The sequence below is a fragment of the Equus przewalskii genome, chromosome 2, assembly GCF_037783145.1.
Source record: "Equus przewalskii isolate Varuska chromosome 2, EquPr2, whole genome shotgun sequence".
In the NCBI taxonomy this organism is placed as follows: domain Eukaryota; kingdom Metazoa; phylum Chordata; class Mammalia; order Perissodactyla; family Equidae; genus Equus; species Equus przewalskii.
This window is the reverse complement of record NC_091832.1, coordinates 40,342,065-40,366,650: the sequence shown is the minus strand read 5'-3', so window position 1 is coordinate 40,366,650 and position 24,586 is coordinate 40,342,065. Positions and strand designations below refer to the sequence as shown.

The window sequence follows — 24,586 nt, the reverse complement described above, 5'->3', positions numbered from 1 at the left end:
ATGAGCCAAGATGTGGAAGAATGGCTAGGAGCGCCAAAGCAGGTAAGACGCAGTCGACCAGTATGTCCAGTTACTACAGGCTTGACTGGGTTCACCCTGTACTTGGGTCGAGGAGTTTGCATCATCACAGCCTGTGCTTCCTCCATCAAGACACTGACGCCTCTGAGTTGTGATCGCCTGTTCACTTGTGTGTACCCTGAGCCAGACTTAGCTCCATGAGACTACGGATGGTGTCTGTAGCTGGCAGCACTGGATAACAGGCTGAGGGAATGTGGAAGGCTAGGATGCCTGTCCAGGCACCTCGTGGAATCAGCTGTCTTGACTTTCTTCCAGGTGCTGCACAGCTGAGCCCAGACAGGGGCCCTGGCTTTCCTAAGGCCCTGCATGGAAGGGACAGGGGAGGGTCAAGTCCATCCTAGCCCTCTTGCAAGTGGAACAAGGCTGCTCCCGCACAGCATCCTCAGATGAGAAGGACCGTGAATGACACCCCTGGCCCTTCTGTAGAGGGGGTGAAGCTGAAACTGTGGTCTTGACCTCAAGCACTAAGAGCAAGTGGGACCTCCAGGCTAGCATGTATAGCAGTGGCTCAAACCTTCCAGGTTCAGAGAAAATGGAGACCCGGTATAAATTACAGGCAAAGACGTCCCCAAGATACACGGGACCATGAACCCGGAAATGCCACTCAACTTCAGATCACAAGGAGGAAAAACTGTGGTTTTGCCGGAAGTAGCCATCATTACACAGCTTGGTAAATTCACAACTGATGGGGAAAATCAGGAGGGAGAAAACCAAGGTACAGTATGAATTGTTTCCCTGAATTCAGGCCAATGTGCATTTAAAGTTCAGCTGTAAAGCATCAGTGCCTCATAGATCAACTATCCCAACCTCCTCTAGCGTAGACAGTTTATGGGAGGGGAGAGGAGAGAGGTGGGCGAGGCAGTGGTCCAAATGGGGCTGCCACAGGGTAGGGATGTGTGTCTGTCATCGGACAGACTTTCCAGCAGTTAGCACTTGAGAGTCATTTTTTAAGCATTGTGTTCAGCTAGGCAGACAGCTGTGGTTTTAAGTGGGAATGAATCCGGCTATCACCTGGTGTTATTTGGTTGTAAATGCTTATGGCAAGCTGCCTAGGGCACCACAGAAGCGTGCCTCCTTGAGCTGAGAGCCCTTCTGCTCATAAACTCTCTCCACCTCCAACCCCACCAGCAGCCAGGTCCCTCTTCCCAGAGCACAGGCCGTCTCGGCCCCTGTGGTTCCGCATCCCTAAGCAGTCCCCGACTGGCTTACGCACGCCCCTCCATACACTCGCCTGTCCTCCCTGGTCCTGGGAATCCAAGTGCCCTAACTGTGACCTGAAGCTCCAGTGAACCGGAACTACAGCTGCTCTCCAAACACCCCCAAGGCTTCTGTTTTCATCCCACGGCTCAGGAGTCCTGGATTTTTGGGTTCCATGGACCAGTAAAATTCCAAAGACACATTTGTGGACTGACATCGGGCTGTCCAAGGAAGGACACCTAAGAAGACCTCAACTCCTACTGTCTATGGTCCCCAACTTTTTAAGAAACAACAAAAAGATCATTGCCACAAAGACAAAACTAGTAAGGATTTTCCAAATAAAGGACAAGGAATCATTTTACCTCTATGAGAAATTTAACCCATTGTCCCCACTGTTCTCATCTCACCTGTGCCCACTGAGCGAGGCCTGGGGCACACCACCTCCCTTAGGACAGCGGTTCTCGAACTTTCACATGTCTAAGAATCACCTGGAGAGCTTGTTAGAACCGGGTCGGTGCCTGCCCCTGGTCCTGATTGGGCAGGTCTGGGTGGAGCATGGGGCTCTTCTTTCTAACCAGCTCCCAGGTGGTCTCAGAGGCCCCCGCTTTGAGCAGCACTGGCTACCAGGTTCCCTGGATTTCTGCCCTGACTCTTCAAGGTCCAACCCAAATGCACCTTTCATGAAGCCTCCTCAGTAGAAAATAATTTCTCTTTTAAAAATTCTCACATATTTTTTATAGCAGAGATCCTGCCATTTTTTGGCAGACCACTTGTTATGCCTCAATGTCCATTCTTTCCAAATTCTATAAGAGAACCCTAGATTTGGAGGTGGGCATGTGGGCACCGAAATGATGACTTTCCCAGTAGCCTTTGCTGCGGCCATATGACTCAGTTCTGGCCAATGGGAAGTGGAAATGGGCAATATCCTTTTAAAGGGAGAGTGGATGCTTGTCTCCTTCTCTCCTTCCAGCTGAATGGAATGAGGATGCAATGGATGGAGCCAGGGCAGTTACCCGGCCCGTGAGGTGGAAGGCCCATGTTCGAGTTGAGGATGGATAACAGCCAGAGTCTGAGCACCAGAGCTGCCACACTAGCCTTGGAGTGACTGTATTCACAGGAGAGAGGAAACACCTGTTTTGCCAAGCTGCCCTGTCTGTCTCAAGCGTTCCTGCCCTCACACGCACAGACCCTCTCGTACCTCGGGATGGCTGTGCTCTGCTGTCCCGCTCCAGTGGTCGCTCGGTGGCCACAGAGCGACGTGGGGTTTGGCCTGGCAGCCCCACAGGGTATCCACACAGTCAACCCCCTCAATAGTCTGTGGGAAAAACTTCCAAGAAAACAGGTTCCTTGTTTAAGTATTTGTGAAAACAAAAATAATAGCATTATTCTGTGCTTTCTTGATTTAGTAGCCCGTCTCAGGATTAAAATCAAGTGGCATTCTGAAGAAATAACCAGAGATTGGGCCACAAATTTATACAAAAAGTTCACTGCTGCATTATTAATAGTACAAAAATGGAAAATAAATGTTTAATTATGGGGATTAGCTAAAATGAATTTAAATTTTTAAATTTTTTTTCCTTCCTGTCTCCAGAGGCCCCAGTACATAGTTGTAGATTCTAGTTGTAGGTCCTTCTAGTTCTTCTGTGTGGGACGCCACCACAGCATGGCTTGGGGATCGGTGCCATGTCTGCACCCAGGATCCAAACTGGTGAAACCCTGGGCCCCTGAAGTGGAGTGCACGCACAAACTTAACCACTCGGCCACGGGGCCAGCCCCTAAAATGAATTTTAGAATGAGAAAAGTCTCCTAATAGAGACTTTAAAGGTGAAAAATTATTGAAACATAAATCCAAGCTTGTAAATTAAATATATACACAGTTTTTGCCTTTATACCAACATGTTAAAGGTTATCTCCATGTGATAGGGTTACAGATGATTTAATTTTTCTTTGCATTTTTCTATGTTTTCCTCACTTCCTACAATGAACATGTTACTACCTTTTTAATTGGGAAAAAACAAAGTTAAAAAAGCAAAGAGAGGGGCCAACTCCGTGGCCGAGTAGTTGAGTTCTTAGGCTCCACTGCGGCGGCCCAGGGTTTTGCTGGTTCGGATCCTGGGCACCAACATGGCACCGCTCATCAGGCCATGCTGCGGCGGTGTTCCACATGCCACAGCTAGAGGGACCCACAACTAAAAATACACAAATATGTACCGGGGGGCTTTGAGGAGAAAAAGGAAAAATAAAATCTTTAAAAAACAAAAAAAACCAGAGAGAAAGGGACAGAGAAGAGCCCACGGGCGCCGGAAGCCGCGCTGGCTCTCAAGCACCCCACCAGCTCCTCTCCCCACGGTATTTTTCATCCGGTGCACTCACATCACGTGGAGGCAGGTGGAGGGAGGAAAGTGCTGAGAGCCCTCTTACAGTGCAGCTGACGCATCAAGCTCCGAGCCTTGCGGACCCCACCCTTCTCCGAGTCAGGAGATTCTCCAGCATTTCTCCTCCGAGGTGGTTCTGGATTTCTCCAGAAATCACCGTATCCTTCTGTCTTACCCACAGACAGCCGAAGATGGTGATCTGAACAGGATGACATCTGTCCTCTCCTGCCAGAGCTGTGGTGGCAGCAAAAGGCAAGTCAGAAACCAGCTTTCTTCCAGTAAGAATTATTTTTAATGGTTTAAAAATGAATCTGTACAAAAGCAGCACCGGCATGTGGTGCGTCCAGTCCACCGACGGATCCCAAGGCTCTCTTCTAACACTATCTCTTTGGCCAGTTGTGCCTTAAACCTCTGCACAGACAGAATGAAAACAAAAGTTACTTCTTCCAGTCTGGCTGGATGTTCCCTCTCAGCCAGTTTATAAAATGTTGCAAACCTTAGTACTGCGGAACTGAGGGAGAGTGGTTTGTTCGGGTCCGGGAGAAACAAGCTGGGCAGCCCTGCATCCCTGCTGCAGCAGACAGGGGGTGGGCTGGGCCAGCCACAAGGAGAGGCTGCACTGACAAAGATCTAGGGCAGGTCCCTGCTTATCATGCCACACCCTAGGGACAAGTCCTCTGACCTCAGGGTCTGCTCTCAAAAGTAGGGTTTCATGTTTTTTATTTTAAAGATTTTATTTTTCCTTTTTCTCCCAAAGCCCCCCAGTACACAGCTGTGTATTTTTAGTTGTGGGTCCTTCTAGTTGTAGCATGTGGGACGCCGCCTCAGCATGGCCTGATGAGTGGTGCCATGTCGGCACCTAGGATTTGAACCAGTGAAACCCTGGGCTGCTGAAGCAGAGTGTGTGAACTTAACCACTTGGCCACGGGCCGGCCCCTAGGGTTTCATGCTTTTAACTAAAATATTCTTAAATGATGACAACAGCTACATTTGTGTATTGATTTTTTTCCCTCATTCCTCAGGAACAAGCTGATTTAGGAAAACTTCAAACCTACTGCCTCTGAGGTAAGCCCAGGAAAACTGTGGTAAGAGGGGAGAGAGCAAAGAATGACTGGAATCTGACTCCTGGGGGGCAGTGACTTTCGGCAGTCACCTCCATCCTCCTATCTCAGAGTCTGAATGACAAAGAGAGGGATTTGGTAGGGGAGGTTCTCTGAGCTGCTGGCTGGGTTTCTGGGGCCACGCAGCCGTCTGCCACTTACCTGTCTGACTTTCCGGCTGGGAAGGACATGCTTTTGTTTCCCATTGACTGTTTAAGCTTTTTGGCTGCAATGCATTTCTGAAAAGACAGGAAGCCATTTAAGCTGAGTGACAGCCATGACCACAAGACACACAGGAAAACACCCCTGAGCTCAGATGGCCTGCCCAAGACTCCAGCCCCCCTGGTGTGACTTGGGTTTTCTTGCAACTGAATGAACATATCTGGGTGTTTCTGGGGACGAGGCCCTTGGGATGAACCACTAAGGGAGCCGGAGGGCTCCACACAGGCCTTACACCCCACATGCCAAGCTTTCAGCCGTGTTGGGCCCTGACTGGTACCCACACCCACGTGGGGCAAATGCAGGCCTGTGCCAGCACTGACGGAGCGTCTCTGGCCTGCAGCTGTGGTCTCCATGGCAGCAAACACAGAAAAACACCCTTACAACCACACGCCAGCCTTGATAGCCTCTTTTCAAAACTTTTTTATTGCTGGAATAGTTGATGAGTATTGTCTGTACTTGGGAAGAAATGAAGTCAGGGAAAAGACATGCAAAGGAAGAAGAGTCCCAGATGGACCCATCTTCCCAGCAATGGAAGAGGTCAAAAAATAGCACCATGAGCACGCTAGAGTGCTCCAGTGTATTTCTTACCTTGCCAGACTGGGTCTGCTTATTTGGATCAAACTGGGAAGAAGGTTTGGATTTGCTGTTTCCTGAAAGGGAAGAGAAGAGAGAGGCCAGTGATCCTGTACACGAGTTAATACACAACAGGCCTACTGCTGGGCGGGCGCACAATATTCAGGAAGTTTGGGCTGTCAGTTTACTACCCACTTTATGACGAGGCACTTACAGCTGACATAAACTCGTGCATCATGTTACCAGGGGCAAAGGGCAGCCGAAGACGAGGCTCGTTTCTCAGAGAGCTATTTTCAGGTCGGGGCAGGTGGCTAAGGCACTGGCCACTTTTACATCAAGGAGACCCATTCTGGTCTCTGTGCCAGATGATGCCACTGTCCTGCCCCGCCTTCTTTCCTCAAAGGGACGCGTTGCCAAGGAGGCTGCTATGCAGAGTCAAGACTGCCACCTGCAGCCCCTTCAAAGTAGACAGACTCTCACTAGCAACCAGAGCTTCACCTCATGGGCATTAGGCTTTCTCAACAAAAAACCTTTACTGTGTGTGTGTGTGTGTGTGTCTATCTGGGAGAAAATGTGTTTCTGAGCACAAGTATTGTAAGGAAGGATGCTGCCACGATTAGAATGGATGCTGGCCTGCTAAACTGCCCTGCGGCCAGTGCAAGTTAGCTCCTGAGGCAGGAGGGCGGTGTGCTGGGGCGTGGTCTCTGTGCTGTCCCTGCCTCTCTCTGGACTGCTCCAGTAACGCTTGGCTGGGGCCATGTCTTGGGGAGGGCTTAATCTGGGCCTGAGTAGTGCTTCTCCTTTACTCTATAGCTTCCTCCCATCTAACATGGTCAGACATTTCTTCCAGGGCACCAGTTCTGGCCTCACCAGCAAAAGCCTTGAAATCCGACTGGCTGTAGTCATAAGGGGTAAAGTCTTTTTCTGGTGGATCTGGGTCTTTTGGTTTCTTGGCAATTTTGAGTCGTTTCTTCTCTTGTTTCTGTTCTGTGGTCCTTGAGTCACTTGTTCGTTCTCTCTTCTTGGCAGCGTTTTCTAGCTGTAGATTGAACAAACCCACAGGGAAGAAGCATGGGTGTGTATGAGACAGGAGATACTGCTGTGTGTCTCCAGAGGCAGCACACTGCTGGGGATTCAGCTGCCTGCTGTGCTAGGAAAGATCGATTTGGTGATGGGGAGAGGAGCGCTGACTGAAAGTCTGAGCAGGGCTAAAGCCAGTTGGAACAAGTTCCTAGCTGAAGAAAGACATCAGGCCACTTAAGAAAGGCAGGGGTTAAGCATTCTGGAGTCCTGGCGGGGGGAGGTGTGGAGAATGAAACATTGACTAGGGCAGAGGGGGACACACAGAGCAGGCTTCACTACTGTAAGCTTCAATACTCTGTCTACTGCTATAGTTGGTGGTACACTTACCATAAACACAGCAGAAGAAATCATTCAAGAGGAATTATAATATAAACTTTTTTTTTTTTTTGAGGAAGATTAGTCCTGAGCTAACTACTGCCAATCCTCCTCTTTTCGCTGAGGAAGACTGGCCCTGAGCTAACATCCATGCCCATCTTCCTCTACTTTATACGTGGGATGCCTACCACAGCATGGCTTGCCAAGCGGTGCCATGTCCGCACCCGGGATCCGAACTGGCGAACCCCGGGCCACCGAAGCGGAACGTGCGAACTTAACCCCTGTGCCACCGGGCCAGCCCCTAATATAAACTTTTTTGAGGGGAAATGAGGCAGGCACTAACTGAACTGGAAAGACAAAAGCAATGAATTTGAAGCACAGGGTAAGTCCTGATATTTGAGGAAACTCCTGATCACCACCAGGGGTATCTGGTTTCTCAAAAGTAAAAGCAGAAAAGTTAGCACGTACGGCAGCCTGCTGTCGGACAGACACGGCCTGTTCCGCTGCTGCTCTGTACTCTTCCTTCGCCTGGTCCTGGGCAGCTGCAAGAGAGAGAAGTGTCTACGGCGTTGCTGACTCCAGCAGCCAAGCCTCCAGCATCTGACTGACCTGTCCACTGTGGTTAGCACAGCTGAGTGCACCGCCCCGCTCCTCAGTCTCCTTTGCTGGTTCCACCCCTACCCCCGTGTCTGAAGGATGGCCGCCGCAGGGCTCCGGCCTGACGCTCTGCTCACCTGCACCTGCACCTGCACTCTCAGTCTGACCCCCGCACCTGCTCTTCTCCCAACAACTCAGACCCCTACATCCAACAGCCTAGCTGACATCTCTCTGAGGACGCTCAGTAGGGATCTCAACCATAACACGTCAAGGACCAGAACCCAAACCTCTTCCGCCTCAAACCAGCTCCCTCTGCAGTCCCATTCTGTTGATGGCAACCCCATCTTTCTAGTTGTTCAGGACATAACATTCCTGCATCAGCACCTCCTTCCTTTCTCACATGCTGCATCTAACTCGTCATCCAATGCTGTCAGCTTCACTGCAGGATGCATCCAGGTTCGGACAACTACTCACCACCTCCTCGGCTACCATACCGTCCACGCCAGCAGCATCTCTCGCCTGGATTATGTCATGCCTCCTAACTGGACTCCCTGCCCTGCCCTCCAGGCCCTCCTCTCAACCAGCAGCCAGAGGGAGCTTTCTCAAAGAGAAGTCAGTTCCTGTCCCTCCTCTGCTCAGAACCCTCCAGGCCTTCCCACCTCTCTTGGATCACAAGCCAAAGTCCTTACAACAGGCCCCTGCTTGCTCTCCTTCCTCACCTCCACCTCTCTTCTTCTTCCACTCTGCTTCAGCCACACTGGCCTCCTTGCCTCCACTCTTTGAGTGTGCCCAGAGAGCTACCAGCCGGAGCCTTAGACTCACTGTGCCATCAGTCCAGAACACTCTTCCCCCAGAGCGCCACAATTCTCTGTTCAACATCACGTTCATGAGACTGCCTTCTCACCGCTGTCTAGAAATAGCCATCACACTCCCTCATGCCCACGCCTAAGCTCTTCCTGCCCCTCTCTCTGTGTAAGTGCCCACTGCCACCTGACAGATCACACATGCACTGGTTTACTGTGCCCCAGAGCTCAGGAGGGGTGCGCTCCACAGGGCAGGCACTGTGTCTGTTTTGCTCACTCTGTATCAGGCACTTTGTTGAATGGCTGAGAAACAATGATGGACAAGGGCTGTTCTTTAACAAACACATTGGCTGAATTTACAAGGAAGTGAATGCTACCTGTTTGCTCAGCTGCCTCCTCCTTGGCAGTTTCTTTAGACTCTTTTTGTACCTGTATCTGGCTTGCCAGCTTCCAACGGTTGCTGATCTACAATGAAAACAAACAAAACAAAAAACTCCAGAACTCAGCTACCCAGGAATGCTTTATTTTTTTAACAAGGGGATACAGGCACGCTAACCTCATAACCACACACATTCCAAGTGATAAATTCCAAATTGGATGAGATGAAAAATAAAATCTCATGCTGGCTTTATCTATAAAGTACTAATTAAGAAGGACAAAGTACAACTGTATTCCAGGCCCTGGGCCAGATGCTTTCGTATCCGTCATCTCATTCAATCCCTTCTATAACCCTGGCACGAAGGCATCACCCCACTTTAGAGACAGGAAACAGGCTGAGAGAAGCGAAATAACTTGTCCGAGAGGACACAGTCAGTAAACAGTGGAGCTGGATTCCAGGCAGGACTTCTGCAAGTCCGATGCGCCTCTTCACGACAGCACACTCACCCGTGGCACGGAACGCAGCTAGGTGATACTGCGCGTTAAGCACTGCAAGGGATGTACGGTTGTTGAATGTGCCACAACCAGTGGGGGAAAGAGGCGAGGAGGCAACTCCACCTGACTCCCCATTTCTAAAAACAGCAGGCACCACCGCCAACAATAGGGCTGAAGCCCATCGGGGTTTGGGGCTGAGTCTGGTTCCCTAATGAAAGAACAGTGCTGGTGGGCAGAGGGAGCCAGGCCGCCCATCTGACCGCAGCAGCTACCTCCTGCCGGGAGAAGGCTTTTAACAGACAATAACACGCTGGCTCCCAGGAGCATCTCATGGGGACCCAGGGAAGGTGTTTTCTTATTCTTATTCAAAATGCTGTTAAAAACAAACCAAACAATATAAGACAGAGTGTTTTAAAACTTAAGCTGTCACCTTTAAGAGGCTTAAAGTAATATTTGTATATAAAAATGCATCAAGCTGTACATTTAATATCTGTGCACTTTACTACATGTAAATTAAACCTCAATCAAAAAAAATAAGAACAAAGACATGCTTCTTAAAAGGTCCCCAAATCCCTTTGAGAATCCGATTGAAGTTCTGGCCCCTCTCTTTAGAAACAGTGCTTATACATAAAGCATTTTTTGCATTTACTTTCAGGGGGTTCACCGGTGGGCTTGTTTAAAACAGAAACCTGGTTCAAATAATTAAGACAGTCCCTTCTCTTAGAAAGTCATTCTTAGAAACGGTGACAAATCCACTTACTTCATAGATTTTTGACGATGGGTCAAACTTTGCTGCCTGAGAAATGTGAGCGTGGTGTTCTAGCGAAGGCAGAAACTGGAAAAATGGAAACAGTCACATTAAATGCTGTTAGAAATGGCACTCAGACAGGGGTTTTCTTGTTGGCTTCATCTTGGAAGACCTTGACTCCAAGTCCCAAACTGGACAACAGGGACAGCTGAGACACACTGTATTCAGAGGCTTCCTTTCTCCGAAGACTTCCGGCTTCTTTTCCAGGCAAAAAGCACCAATGATTGCAGGAATCTCTGCATATCCTGTCAGTCCTTAATATACACTATTACTTACCATTCTAAATGGATTTTCGAAGGACTCCATTATGTTCTGGGCTTTTTTCTGTGCAACCGTTAATGGACCCTTTCCATTTTCTTCAGCACTAGGTTCCTGCAGGGACAGACAAACAGACACAATACAATCACTTATAACCATAATCATTTTGTGACACTAAGATGCAAGCAAGGGAACAGTACTAACAGCTAATTTTTTTTTTTGAGGAAGATTAGCCCTGAGCTAACTGCTGCCAATCCTCCTCTTTTTGCTGAGGAAGGGTGGCCCTGAGCTAACATCTGTGCCCATCTTCCTCTACTTTATATGTGGGACACCTACCACAGCATGGCGTGCCAAGCGGTGCCAGGTCCGCACCCCGGATCTGAACCGGTGAAACCCAGGCCGCCGAAGCAGAACATGCGCGCGCTTAACTGCTGCGCCACCGGGCTGGCCACGGCTAATTTTTTTAAGCCTCTCCTATGTATAAGGCACTGTAACAGCCTGTAATAGCACACATTAGGGTGTTTTATACATATTTATTGAATCAATGAATTCTCACTGTGTTCTTACAATGTATGAGGTAGGTGGTATTATTCTCACAATCTTACAGATGAGGAAACCAAGGCTTGGAGAGGTAAAGAAAGTCTTCCAGAGCCTTACAGCTAATAGGGGCAGAGCAAGGAGGTAAACCCAGGTCTGCCTGGCTCCAGAACTTGAGATCATAATCTGACACTTACCTGAAATTTTATAACCTAAACATTATAAACCTTTATGGGTAATCAGTGAAATTATGCAACGGAATGTTGCTTCCAACTGGGTTCATAAAACTTTTGCCATCCTCTTGCCTGCTCTGTAGTCACACCCCCTCCCACGCAGCGCACAGGGAGACTATAGCCTCCCTTAGATAAAGCACAGCACTTTCACATCTGTGCAGCCGAAAGTTCACATTCACGTTTTTAGCTGCTTAATCATGGCTCAGTTAACTCAGTGGTCAACTAAAGCTCCTAGACTTTTCTCACGAATTATGGAAATAAGACCCAATATAAATTTATGTAGTTAAGTGAAAAAGAAAGTTAACTCCCAAGCAGTACACTTTACAGGTGGCATTTCACCCTCCTGGTTTTGACCCCACGTCCTAGCATGATGGAACGGTTGTGAACTGTAACGCTGTAACCTCCGCGACCACTCAGCTTTTTATCATTTGAACATATGCTAAGCTTGATACTCATCTTTATCCGAATAGATAGTATCCTTGCTTTTCTTTCTGTTCTTTCTTTCTAGAAATTAGGATTTTTTCTTTCTACCACATCTGTTGTTTGCAGTAGTTTCAGAGTTTTATCTGTGCGTTTTCCTTTTATCCATGGTCATTTTAGTATCCATCCATCCTGACCAACAAATGCACTCGGTTCTCCTTTTGCAAAGAACCTGGAGTTCAAGTCACTGGCAGAAACAAAAAGCTCACTGGGTAGGACAGACCAGGAGTCTCTGTCACAACTCAACGCATATTCCAGGAACACAGCTTGACCCAGATTGACCACGCTGGGTCTGCAGACTGGACGGAGTCACTGCCTACCATGACTCAGCCTCTCTCTGGGACGGCAAACAAGTTTCTACCCACTTACTGGTGCCTGCATACCCTGCTGTTTACTTTCTCTAGTGAGCCACAGTGGACAGCAATGCTTTTCAAAGTTTTCTCTTTTTCGCCCAAAGCACATATAGACAGTGCTGGCGTCAGTCAGGAAGGTACCTGCGGCACATACTCTTCATCACGGGGAGCTCGCGCCATCCCTTCCGGTAATCAGGGTGAACTGTCCCTTAACAGTGGCTGTAGGGTACATGTCCTGCTTAAGGATCGCTGCAGTCCACGCCCTCCTCCCTGCTACGCATTAGCGAGTATCGAGATGTCAACCCCTCCTTGAAGATTGCTGCGCACGGAGCTCACGAGAGAATCCTCCCCAAACCTCTTACAGACCACCTTGTCCAGGGTAGAAACACCAGCTCGCCCACCTGTCTCCACGCTGCTGACCTTTACCTCTGGCATCATCTCAAAGGTGGAGGCAACACTCCAGGCAGACAGCCTGTCTGACGCACCCAATAAATCCCTGTGGTTCTACATCACCTCGCCGAGGTTCCCATGTTACTCACATTAAATAATGTGATGACTGCAGTAGCAACCAGGCATTTGGTATCCAGCAGGGCCTCCTCTTCTTTTTGGTCAGGGAAGAGGCTTGCCTGTTTCTGCACTGGCATAGGCCCTAGAGGTACGGAAGTCAGTACAATCAAAGCCTACTGGTTGCATACGAGGCAGATTCCCAGCCTCTCCAGGACGTTCCAGAGCCTCTACATTACCATTGGTTGGGATGACAGTATAGCCATCTGATGGGGCGTGGGAGCAGTCGTGAGGTCCAAAGAGAACATTCTCCAATCTCTGCATCAAAAAGAAACCCAGAGGCCAGAATGAAAAACCAGCAAGCACGCGGCAGCTTTCCACCTGCAGTGTCGGGCACTGGCTCTGTCAGGGAGGGTATTTTGCACTGGCTTTCACGGATGTGTTCCCCAAAGAAGAGAAAACAAATACATCACTGTACCTCCGGATTGGGCAGTGGTCCACTCTTCTTCACTCCAGCTGCAACTTCAGACTAAAGAGTACAACAAAGAGAATTTGAGGAAAGTTGCCTGAACTTGATGACACATACAATTTTTTCCCTCAGCACAGACTGTGTCCCTTCACTAGATTGTGTTTCTCAAGAGCCCAGAGATTTTCTTTCATCCCATCATGGATGGGATGTGCCTGGCACTATAATTACTTTGTGCTCAATAATTATTTGTTGAATGAAAGAATGAAACCCTTTATCATAACTAGGCACAATAGAGAAGGATTCCAAAGAGCTTCTTCTCTAGTAACGAGGGTTTCTCTTTTCACTGGGACAAACGGTAGAGGTAAGAAAGAAGTTTTATCAAGACTGTAAATGTGTTTATCCTCAGATTCTCTTCTTTTTCACCTCAAGGGGGCTGATTTTAAGTCTTCCTGGATCAATAATCTTTCAAAAAGTTACAAACATGATTTACTACATATTTATATTGCTACTGAGGCAACACATTAAAAATTGCCCCAATAAAACACAAACCAAAACATGCAAATCTCTTTGAACATTTTGCGTTATTTACACAAGAGCACACTGACACACACAGATGCATGTTGGTGTACTCACACCTACGTGTCACACACACACTCACAGAGAGACACGTATCTGTACTTTCAGCTGGATAGTCTACTTTCATCTAAACTTGTCTAATTAGCTTTCTGAATCCCCACTTCTACCCAGGGCCTCCTACTTCCCGTCACCTAGGCCTTATCTTTGGAGAGAGCTGTCTTTGACTCCACTTCCATTACCCCCAAATCCATCGGCCATTCAGAGAACCTCTGAAGTACTGAGCATGGTGCTCAGAAAGCAGCAGCCATTCTCATCGTCTGTTATTAAGTGCATCAATCTTCTCTTCCAATGAAGCTTCTTGTACTGTCCTCTCCATTTCTGGGACCACCACACTCAGCAGGGCTCTATCATTTCACCGCTGGACCACTGCCAGCTTCCAAAATGAGCTCCTGCGTTGAGATCCCCACTCCATTTTACTCCACCAGGTTAACCGCCTCTGAACAACAGCTAATTGGCCCAAGTCAATAGACATCTCTTGACGTTGGATTATCAAAGATAAGGTAGTAAAAAAACAAAGATAAGCTTTAGCTTTTGACTGTCATAAACAAGACATGCCCACTGGATTTCCTAGCTCCTATCATCTCCTTGAGGGTTTTAGAAAGGAGACCAGCTCACGTATGTAGGAGACAACAAGGAGTAAGATGCTAGCAGACAGAACAGCCCTGCTGAGTTGGGAACTGTCAGCAGAAAAGCTTCTAACCTTGAGCAGAGGCATTTCTCGGGCCTGTTGGATTAGAAGATGCATTTCATTGATCTGCTGCCGTACAAGAGGTGGTACAGGGTTACAGCAAGCTATGATGCCCTGAGGCTCCCTGAAGACAAGTAAGAACATAATCAACTTATCACTTAGGAACACAGCACTCACAAGCTTTCAGACAAGAACAACGATCAGGTGAAGCCAAAATGCTAGTGCACCAGGCTTTGAGTAGACTTCTCTTACAGCCTGCCTCCTGTCAAAGGAGAAAGCTGGAAGGAAGTGCCACACCTTTGCTGATCTGCACTTCTGCAATGGGGTGAACAGAAGATTATGAATTCTGATTCTTTGCTTACACTTCAATTAACATTATAAAACACTTAAAGTCATGAGATACCTTAGTCTGGAAGAAAGCACACAGGAGAGAATCTGAGACATTTTTCTCCCCAGAAAGTGGATGCCGTAGGCTCAGAGACTTAAACTGGACCAAATTATCAGGCATGACCATAACCAGTTCCAGTTCAGACGTTTTAGTTCCTAAATGGCAGCCTGAGGGCAGAAATTCTGAATTCCTTGGACTTGCTAATTTCCTTAGAGCACTAATCTTCTCTGAGTAAACAGCCTTGAGGTAATGACAATCAGAGAAGCTTGATTTTGAAGGACAAAATTTCTCTACTGAGAAAGTCAGAACGTATTAATCAGTTCTCAGACTCACTTAGGCAGTTCTTCAGCTATCTTTAGCATCATGTGGTTTGGCAGTACATATCTGGAACAAAACACACAATGCAATCATATTAAATTCAGCCAGCAAGTTCCATTAAATGCTATAACCCAGGGGGAAAACAAAACCAACTTTCATGGCAAAAAGAAAAAAAGTCCATTATTTCGTTGTTACCAGACCTACTCAGTCTAGAATCTCTAATCCCTTACCCATAACTTTCATCTTCCCTACGAGCTGTTTTATCCCTCCAGGCAAACAGCAGCTGAAAGGCTGTCAACTGCTGTGTGTTGAGATGTTTCTTCTGCTTCCTATACAGTTCAAGGTAGGACTCATCCGTGAAGATAGGTTTGATGAATTTCTGCAAAATATTAGAGAATATTCAAGATCAATGGGAATCAAAATTGTGCCCTGGACTCTTCAAAACGTTTGGCTCTTTTCATAAATGCAAAGAGCAAACCAAAGAAACAGGACCTAATCAGAAACAAAGAGAGGGTCTGAACTTGTGTGGCTCTGGTGAGGCTTTACCTTGAGGCAGACATCCCTGCTCCGCTGCCACACCACCTGCAACTGGACAGGCTGGTCGTTGCCTCGCTCCCACAGCTCCAGCCTCATCTTATCATAAATGTAAAGCAGGTAATGGGTGTCATCGCGGGCGTAGTTGAGCATCTCCTCAGGCAGAGGTCTAGAATTGGAATAGAGGAAATTGTTTCACCGAGTTCCCCAGGCGCAGCAATTTGATTTGTCTACTCCGGGGGTGCTAAGACTTTCCTGGCTCCTTTTGATAGCAAGGATTCCTTCCCAGCCAATACCATAGTTTTAGCAGCATTTCTTGCATCTTACTATGAGAAGCCACTGTTTTCACAGCTGGGTAGAGAGGGTGGCAGGTTAATGATGTGGTTAAAAATAAGGGCCCTGTTGTCCTGAGTTTGAATCTTAGCTCCAGATATCTGTCCTGGAGCTCACTTTCCTTAGCTGTAAAATGGAAATAAAGCATCTCATAGGTTGTTATGAGGATTACACAGGACAACATCCCTAAAGCTCCTGACCCAGCGCTTGGCACATGGCAAGTGTTACATAACAGGTAGTGGTTTTTAGATTTTGTCAATTTTCATCTTATATTCAGACTTTATTAGATTCTCTTTAGAAATTCTGGCACACAGACCTGGAGAAAAACGTAGTGGCTTCTTCATACATCAGCTGCAACCTCAGAGGAAGCTAGCCATCTGAAAATGATCCAGCTGAGCCAGAATTCCAGAAGTGTGGCAGACTCTTTTATAATCTTATACTATAGTAAACATTTACTATAAGGCTAAATCAACTATGTACCTTAGAATTCTCCCATACCTATGGGAGAGCATCTCAGGCACATATACAACCACCCCTACTAAGGAGGTCTGAGTTTCAAACAAGAGACTGGCATGGACAAATACTGACATGGCACGTCTCTTTCAATGCCTATGTCCATGAAGCATAGTGTAACAGAATCAGCCCAAGAGAAACTCCATATTACCATCCTAAAACTTCCAGTTGTGCTTATGCCCTGAAAACAGCTGGAGAAAAGCCCAGTGACTTTCAACTTAACATTCAAATAGTGTTACAGCCTGAATGCAGGTCTCTGTGGATGAGAGGTTAATGAGCACCCACACTTTCTTTTGCCATCCGTATTGCCTCCTCAAGAACAAACTGACCGTATTCTCCAATCAGCCAGCTGATACTGCTTATTTGATTCCACACTGCAGTAGCGTTTCAGCAGATGATCAAGTGAGTGCCTGCCCAGGTTAAGAAGGCGTGCTGCCTGATGGGTATCAAACATGTTCACTACATAGAGCCCAAAGTCTTTCTGTAGCCATTCGATGTCTGAATCAGCACCATGGAAGACCTGAAAACAAAACCACAGTCATGCAGTCCAATGGTATAAGGCCACTTATGCTCTGAAATGAACTCTGCCTCCAGGTTACCAGAACACTAGAATTAGAAGCCAGTATAAGATTAAGATGGGTTCAGTTTTAAATGCTTCCTTTAATTTGGGCCACAGCCTTCTATATTCCTAAATTGCATACTCTTAAAGTCTGAAACTGCTAACAGCCAATGACTCTAAGAAGGCGGCTCTACCAGCTTCAAGGGGAGTCATTAAGTCCAAACAATCTTGATGGCATGGTTGCAGTAGTCATTAAAATGATTTAACATCTTTCTGGGTGGTAACGAGCTAAGTCTTAGCTGTTCTAACGGGTTTAAAAACAAAAGCAGTTTAGCATGTGGTACCCTAAAGTAGGAAATTACAATTATTTCTCTCAACTTTATTGGGTCTAGGTTGAAATAATGAAATAGTAAACTGAAAAGCTCTTAAATCTTACACTCAACATGCAAGAGCTGGGAAAGGCTGGCTGACCTTAACAATAGCTGGGTCTGTGAAGCTCTCGTTGAGAATGTACATGTCACTCCGAAGCTCCAGGGTGTCAACAATGAAGTCTTCTCTTCGGGTGGAAATCTGCATCAGGCAGGTCAGCCCTAGGAAGCTCCTGTAAGAGTGATGCTAAAACACAGAGAAAGAAGGGAGAAGAGGAAAAAAACGATATTACGAAGCTTTCCTTTACTGATTTTGAAAAGTCAGTTATAAAGCAAAATTATATGATTAATTTTTATAAAAAATTGATTTAAATTATTAATTTTACACTTCTTGAGTAGATGAATTCAAAGAAAATGTAAAAATTTCACTCAAGGTCATCAAGTTACCTCCAAGTCTACAGCAAATTCTTGACAATTCAAGAGCTTTTCGTTCAGTTCCACTAGTTCATCCAGGGAGGATACAAAATGGCAGGGTGTTTCTGCCACAGGTCTGTATAACTGGACCATAAGAGTACAAGCAGGAAAAGAGAGGAATATTAAGAATCATGCTTCACATGAATACAGTATGAATTCTGAGCTCAAGAAATGACCCAAAGTTGTAAGCCTTTACTTTAAAGATACTGAAGGAAAGCCAAAACTACATCAACTAATCTATTTATTTGATTCTTCCTGGGCTACCCAGATACCACCCATAAACCAACCTGGGGTTGTGGCTTTTGAAGGACTGAATCTGGTGGAGTGAAGTGATCTAGTTCATATTGATAAGGATGTGCAAACCTGAATAAATAAAACAAAAAGAAAAATCTTTTTGATTAATTCCATGATTAAGGGAAAACAATTGCTTTAATTCAATTTGTAAAAACAAATGAGAAAATATCATTGTGATGATATTTTCTCTATAAAAAGCATCATTATTTCAATGATAATTCAAGTGCATCAGAAAAAATCAGGCGATACTTGTTCACCCTTAAAGTTGATAGTTAAAAATCTATTCCTTTATAAAGATTTGAGGACTTATTTGCAAAACAGTGTATGGTTGGTGTTGTGGATGATACAAAAATGTGTTGTGGTTTGGAATAATAAATCTGTGAAGTGAGAGAGGATGGGGCAAATATCTCAGTTGGTCATACAACAAATAATGTATTTCTTCTGTTCCTTATCATATACTTGAATAAAAATCCTAAGTCTGTGCGTTCCTGGAGGGCAGGGCCACTTTTCATTCCCTTACTTCTCTAGCACTTAGCTTGTGGTCTCACAGTGCAGAGTTGAGGCTGAAGGAATGAATGCTCAGACAGACTCTGGCTATATGTGAGAAAAAATCCAATACTAACAAAAGTTTTCACCACCTTTTTTCTTTATACTGAAGGCAAAGTCCTTTTGTCTGTTTTAAGTGAAGTTTTTCCAAGATGCTTATAATGCCAATGAAAAACGCCTTTTCCTTACTGAATTTATTAGTGAGCCTTACCTTACTGCTTTAGTCCCCACCTAATAAGAAAGGCAGAGTGATATAAAGGAAAGACAATTTTAAGAAAACTTGGGTTTCAAGTTCTAGTTCTGTGGGGAGTCAGCATCTCTAATTTTGTTTTCACATTTATACAATGGGGATGCGAGCAAGTGCTACCTCTCAGGACTGCAGTGAGGGTTACATAAGCTGATCCTCGGACAAGGCCCTCTGTGAACACAAATGGGTTTTACTGATAAGATCCATGGAAGGACAATGTGAAAAATCACCCACTCCTCAGATTCTTTGTTTTCATTTACAAATTTTACAAAAGTGAAACAGAGTGGAAAGGCGGCATAAAGATAAGCACTTGGAGTAGAAAGTTCAGAGAGGCCACCACTTACATGTCCTGCTCCACCTGCTGGGTTCTCTGCTGATGGATGAAATCCGCCAGGGCAGGGGGGACGTCCAAGTCCTCGGGCCGAGCCTGCGGGCGCTCCCGCCTTTCTTTAGAGAGCGCTGGAGACCCAAGCAGTGACGAAGACACCAGCACAAAAGAGAAACACGTTCACGTCTTGTCCAGTTATGGACGCGTTAAGTGCCTCCCTTTGAAGAAAGCAAGGTGGGAGGGAGACCTTTTCCCCTTTATTTGTTTTTGTTAGGCACAGTTCACACTACTTACCCTGAGGGAGGGGTTTCTGAGCATTGGGCTTGATGAAGATTTTAGGGAGAAACGGGGTGTTGGAATTGTCAATCTTCTCTTTGAATTTAAGCTGAGGTCGGATGATGTTTTTTGCATGAAGCAGCCGGAAGGTTTCAGATTTTGTTTTTTTGCTATATTCTCCTGCCTATGATCAACAAATACAAATACTTTATAACACAGAAACTCCATGAATTAGAAAAGTAAATTCCAATTTATGCTTTCCAAGAAGACAAGAGCATTCCAAGAGCCATTCATTTAAGAAGGTAGATGTGCATGTGAGACTAGGGAGTGTAAAGTAGAGAAGAGGGCGTAGTTAGGTTGTGTCTGTTTATGAGAAGAAGTTAGGCAGTGGCCAGTTCTGTGTCCAATAAATTAATAGAAATGCAAATCAGAATGGACAAAGTCCTACTCCGAAGCGGACACTGGAAGCTCTAGTTAATCCGAAAAGATGCCCTCACCTTACGGTTCCAGCTGGACACTATTGTTTTGGGGACCTGCAATCCTGCAGGGAGGACAGGCTGTTGACTCTTATGCACACCTGATGCTTCATCCAGTAAAATACCCTAGGAGTGGAAGAGAGATCAGTATCTTCCTTTCAGAGTTAGTCAAGTAAGTACCTAAAATTTTTAAGAAATATATTCAGAGATTTATGTGTGAGAATATATACAAATAAGAGTGGATCACTGTATGAGAGGTGATTACAGAGTCACTGCAAGTAATTACAGCATTATTTTCTCAAAGACAGGGCAGTAATCAGCCACTCCCAGCCCTTGATCAATTCTCTTTACAGTTCTGAATTGGGCCGAAAATTCAAAAATGATTTAACAATGTGATGTGGCCCACCAAAATAATTAAAGAGACCCTAGACTGCATATATTAAACGTAGAAGGATAGTATTTAGAGTGAGAATGAAGGGGGTCCCAGTCCACTTTGTACTGTAGAAGCAGACGTGCAGTATCGGTTTGGGCACTACTGACAGAAGTGCACTCAGGTGACAAAGGGTAGCACAGCAGGACTGAAATCATAAAATAAGAGAAACTACTGAAAGATCTGTGGGCATCCAGCCTATGGAAAAGATGACTTCATGGGACCGGAGAGCATGATTTAAATATTTGCAGGACTGTCACATGGTTGAAGGTTAGATTTGTTTTGGACGATTTCTGTGTATTTCTGTAAACAGTGTGCTGCTGTAGAATTAGGCATAAATGGACAGTAAGCAAGATGGAATGATCCACATCTCCTTCCAATCATGCGAGTCAGGATGTTTAGCAGATTCTGAGTAACAGTAAAAACACTCCAAATTGTGGTTGGGCTCTGTATCCAGAGGCTTCTTCTCTTGCAATACAAATGGGATTTGCAAATTTGGAAGGGAGATTAGTAATAAGGTACTTGAAAAATAGGCTTCTACTGGGTAGTGACATTTTTAAGTGATATATTTAAAGACAACTATATTATTTTTGGGAAAAAGAAGCGAATTATCAGAGGAATGGAATGTTGTAAAGGGCAAGAAATGCTAAACTTCCTTCCTTTTCATTTCCTAAGGTGCTTGAGTTTCTTTTCATGTTTTAATACAAAAGCTCTTTATTTGTTAGTTATCTTAAGAGTAAGGTGCAATACTCACCACTCTTTCCAGAATAACATCATTGGTATCAACTAGTAAGTCAAACTTGTCCTCCAACTCTGTCACTTTACTTCGATCCTTAATGTTGCTTCGACACCCATGGTACTGCATTACCCTGCTCATGCTAAGGACAGGAAAACCAAGGTTAGCTTACATACATTTATTCACTTGTTTACAATCTGCGAGAAAGCTTGAAATGCTTGGCTCAGACTATTCCTAATACTTTTTGATCAAACTAATAAAAGTTGCACTGTTATAGCAAAAAACATTGCTAGTCATGTGGCCTTGGGCAATTTACTAAATCTTACTAAGATTCAGTTTCCTCATCTGTTAGTTGAAGGAGTGGAAGAAATTACCTCAAAGCTTCCTTTAAATTCAAAAAAGTATAAAATACTATGTAAATAATGTACTCTGCATTCATTGTTTTAACATGAAATCTAAAACAGATCCTCTAATTCTGTCATGCAACTGCTAAACAAAATCAATGTTTGTACACTGTCTGTCCTAACATACTTATTACAAAGCTAATACTTGTGACTGCAAGTTGTGTGAGACAATCTCGGATCTAGGTTTTCAAGCCCCATGTTAATGCAAAAAGATTCATCGTCTATAGGTGCAAAAGTCAATACATTTTTAAAAAGTTAAACTCAAAATTTACTAAGTATCCTTTCCCTAATCAAAATCCATTGTCTCATTTTTACATTTTAGAGCTCTTCATAGTACAGAAAATTATGGTAAGAAAAAACAAATTTCAGGAAAAATTATCTACTTATTTATATTCATTTCTTTCGACACAAGAAAACAATACATAGTACTTACCACTGAAGCAGTCTATCTCCCTGTGTTTCACAAAATGCCTGAAAGCCAGGAAAACTTCGGTAAAAATCATACTCGTCACCAAACTGTGGCAGGCCCCCAGATGCTTTGGTGACTGCCACCACTGACCCAAGAGCAAACTGTCAAAAAGCAGAAAAACAAGCAAGTTTATTTAAACGTGGGTCCCCAATCATTCAGTAACTCATTTTTTTTTTCAAGATCTACTATATATAACACATTGTGCTAGATGATGAAGATATCCAATCTCACGCATCCAACAAATATTCATTTAGTGCCGATTTTTCCCCAGGAGGCCCTGAGGATACAAAGGTGAACATAAAACCAAGTTTGGGAGCTTACATTCTCGGGAGGGTAGGGAGAGGCATAACATCTACATATATAATATGACTAATACTCAAAATGGCCTGGGTTTGAATCTTGGCTCTGCTACTTATTAACTGTGATTTTGACAAGTTCTTTCATTTATTTGGACCTTAGTTTCCTCCTCTGAAAAACAGGCATAATAAAAGTGCTTACCCCACAGAGTTGTTGTGAGGATTAAATGAGCTAATGAAATCACTCAGGACAGTGGCCGGCACATAGTGCTGTTATTATTACTGCTCAAATTCAGGTCCATGAGCTTTCTACAGGAAATTATTTTTGTGTTTTCATTTGGGAAAGCATTTGAAAATAATATAAGAACATTCTAGATCCTTTGGATGATCAATTTACGACGGCTACTGCTCACAACTGGACTTGTGTTTATGGTTCAGTTAGCGCCAAGCAGTTCTCTACTTTAATTGTTATGTAGACATGAGAAAAAACCTGAAGTGACCATCATAGATAAATGACGGTCAGTCATGTGAAGACTAAATGACATCACTGTGAGTTGTGTAATAAACGTTTTCCAAGAAAAAGAGAGAGGAAGGAGGTGGGAACTTGAGTGATGGTGGGGTACACGGTGGCTTGTGAGCATGAACGCCAGGCCCCTCATCAGGACCATGGCTAGTGGCCCAGGAACAACTCTGGGCCAAATAAATGAATTAATAATAGCATCTGCTAATTAGATATAATGTGAGTGGAGTTTTTGGGAACTCGTAGTGCTAACTTACATATTATTTTAGTTTCATAGTAAGAAGCTTCGTAGGAGCTATGCACGAGGCGTTTAAATCTAGTTTTACCTTTGTTCATATTTCAGCAGCAGTGCACAAATAATTTAAATGAACCCTCTCCGTGTTCCTTCAAGGAGGCACTGATAAGTGTGTTGAGGCACTTAGAGGAGGACGACTCGGTGACAGCTGTCACAGGGGACATTAAACCCGGGGTCTGGGATTATGTAGGACTGGACCTCGGCAGAGGGAAGAAGAGCAACGGCCGCCGCGGGCGGGGAGGACGCCGGCAGGTGTGGGGAGCGGAAAGCGGCGGAGCCCCTCCGCAGAGTTGGGTGGGTGGCTTGGGCCTGGGCGGGGCGAGGTCGTGAGGGCCGGGGACATCAGGGTGACAAGGAAGCCCTTCCCAGCACGCGGAGACAGCGCTCCACACACACACAGTTTGAGGCTGATGCGCTCACATGCAGAACGAGGGCCCTGGGAAGCGGGGCGTCCCTCGGTGTCCGCGTGCGAGGCCCCACGCCCGGGGGTGAAGGGACAGACTGTGCCCGGCGCGGGTAGCGGCCCCCGGCCCCCGACCCCTGCCCGGGCTCCGCCGCGGCGCGCGCACGGCCGGGAGGGCGGCCGCCGAGAGGGCCCGGGTCTGCTTCCGGCCGGCCGTGGGCAGCTCCTGGTGCCCCCGAGGCCCCGCGAACTCACCTTCACGAAGCTGTCTGCGTCCGGGAAGCCCGGCAGCACCATCTCCCCGTCTGACTTGACTGCGCTTGTCGCCGCCGGGGCCTTCGGCTCTCCGGGACTGGGAAGCGCCATTTTTCCGGCCTGCGCGGCTCCTCTCGCGAGAGTGCCTCGGGCGGCGCGACGGGCGCGCACCACGCATGTGCAAAGGCTGTCTTCGGGGAGACAGCTGAGGGGAGTGTGAGTTGAGGGTTCAGGGCTACCGCCCTACCCCGGGGACTTGACATTTTTCTTTAACCTCAGATTGTATCATCCTAGCAATCCTGTGCTTTAGGGTGGGACCCAGAGGACCCAGTTATCCTCATATTTAAAGCCAGCTCCTCCTGAGCTCTGGTTCCGTGCTCTGCTCACCACTTGATCTTGGCTCCTCCAATTATCCCCTCTCTGGCGTCACCGATCTTTTCCCTCGATACTGGTTCATTCCTAACAGCCTACACGTATGGTGGCATCTCTCCCAATTAAAAAGACAAAACAAAGACAACACGACCCCACGCCTCCTCCCAGCCACTGTCACATTTCTCTTGCCTTTTTTTTTTCTTTTTGAGGAAGATCAGCCCTGAGCTAACATCTGCAGCCAATCCTCCCTTTTTTTGCTGAGGAAGACTGGCCCTGAGCTAACATCCGTGCCCATCTTCCTCCACTTTACATGCGGGATACCTACCACAGCATGGCTGCCAAGTGGTGTCATGTCCGCACCCGGGATCTGAACCAGCAAACCCTGGGTCACCAAAGCGAAACGTGCTCACTTAACTGCTGCGCCACTGGGCCAGCCCCTGAAACCACTCTTAAGGCACAGCGGGAACTCAAACATTTGTTACACGAATGCCTGGAAGAGCTCTTGTTATGAACGAGGCACTGTAGTATCAGGCAGCTCATGGATGGATTCTGGGAAGCTCAGTCGGGTGT

General features: G+C 46.1%; 1 protein-coding gene and 1 long non-coding RNA gene across 4 annotated transcripts; one reads left to right on the top strand and one right to left on the bottom strand.

Moving 5' to 3' along the window:
* The first annotated feature begins 651 nt into the window (after nt 1–651).
* Nucleotides 652–9,760, top strand: LOC103552239 (uncharacterized). 2 transcript variants are annotated; one of them, XR_011537580.1, is made up of 4 exons: nt 652–793; nt 3,832–3,928; nt 4,673–4,715; nt 7,024–7,155. It is a non-coding gene; the product is annotated as an uncharacterized lncRNA (long non-coding RNA). The 2 variants fall into 2 exon arrangements; XR_545203.2 differs by lacking the exon at nt 652–793 and having other exon boundaries at nt 3,774–3,902; nt 7,024–9,760.
* On the bottom strand, nt 3,920–24,586 carry EXOSC10 (exosome component 10). 2 transcript variants are annotated; one of them, XM_008522098.2, is made up of 25 exons: nt 23,645–24,586; nt 21,840–21,976; nt 21,021–21,144; nt 19,858–19,962; nt 19,379–19,544; nt 19,101–19,215; nt 17,957–18,032; nt 17,643–17,753; nt 17,299–17,442; nt 16,598–16,788; nt 15,435–15,591; nt 15,119–15,267; nt 14,904–14,954; nt 14,195–14,306; nt 12,868–12,918; nt 12,629–12,707; nt 12,425–12,534; nt 10,301–10,396; nt 9,977–10,051; nt 8,721–8,808; nt 7,412–7,485; nt 6,416–6,584; nt 5,561–5,622; nt 4,913–4,989; nt 3,920–4,061 (listed from the first exon to the last, which is right to left on the bottom strand). In XM_008522098.2, the coding sequence occupies exons 1-25, from the start codon at nt 23,753–23,755 to the stop codon at nt 4,031–4,033; spliced, it is 2,661 nt and encodes an 886-aa protein (XP_008520320.1). In that variant the 5' UTR covers nt 23,756–24,586; the 3' UTR covers nt 3,920–4,030. The 2 variants fall into 2 exon arrangements, 1 of the variants encoding a protein (XP_008520320.1); XR_545204.2 differs by having other exon boundaries at nt 4,913–5,622; nt 23,645–24,055.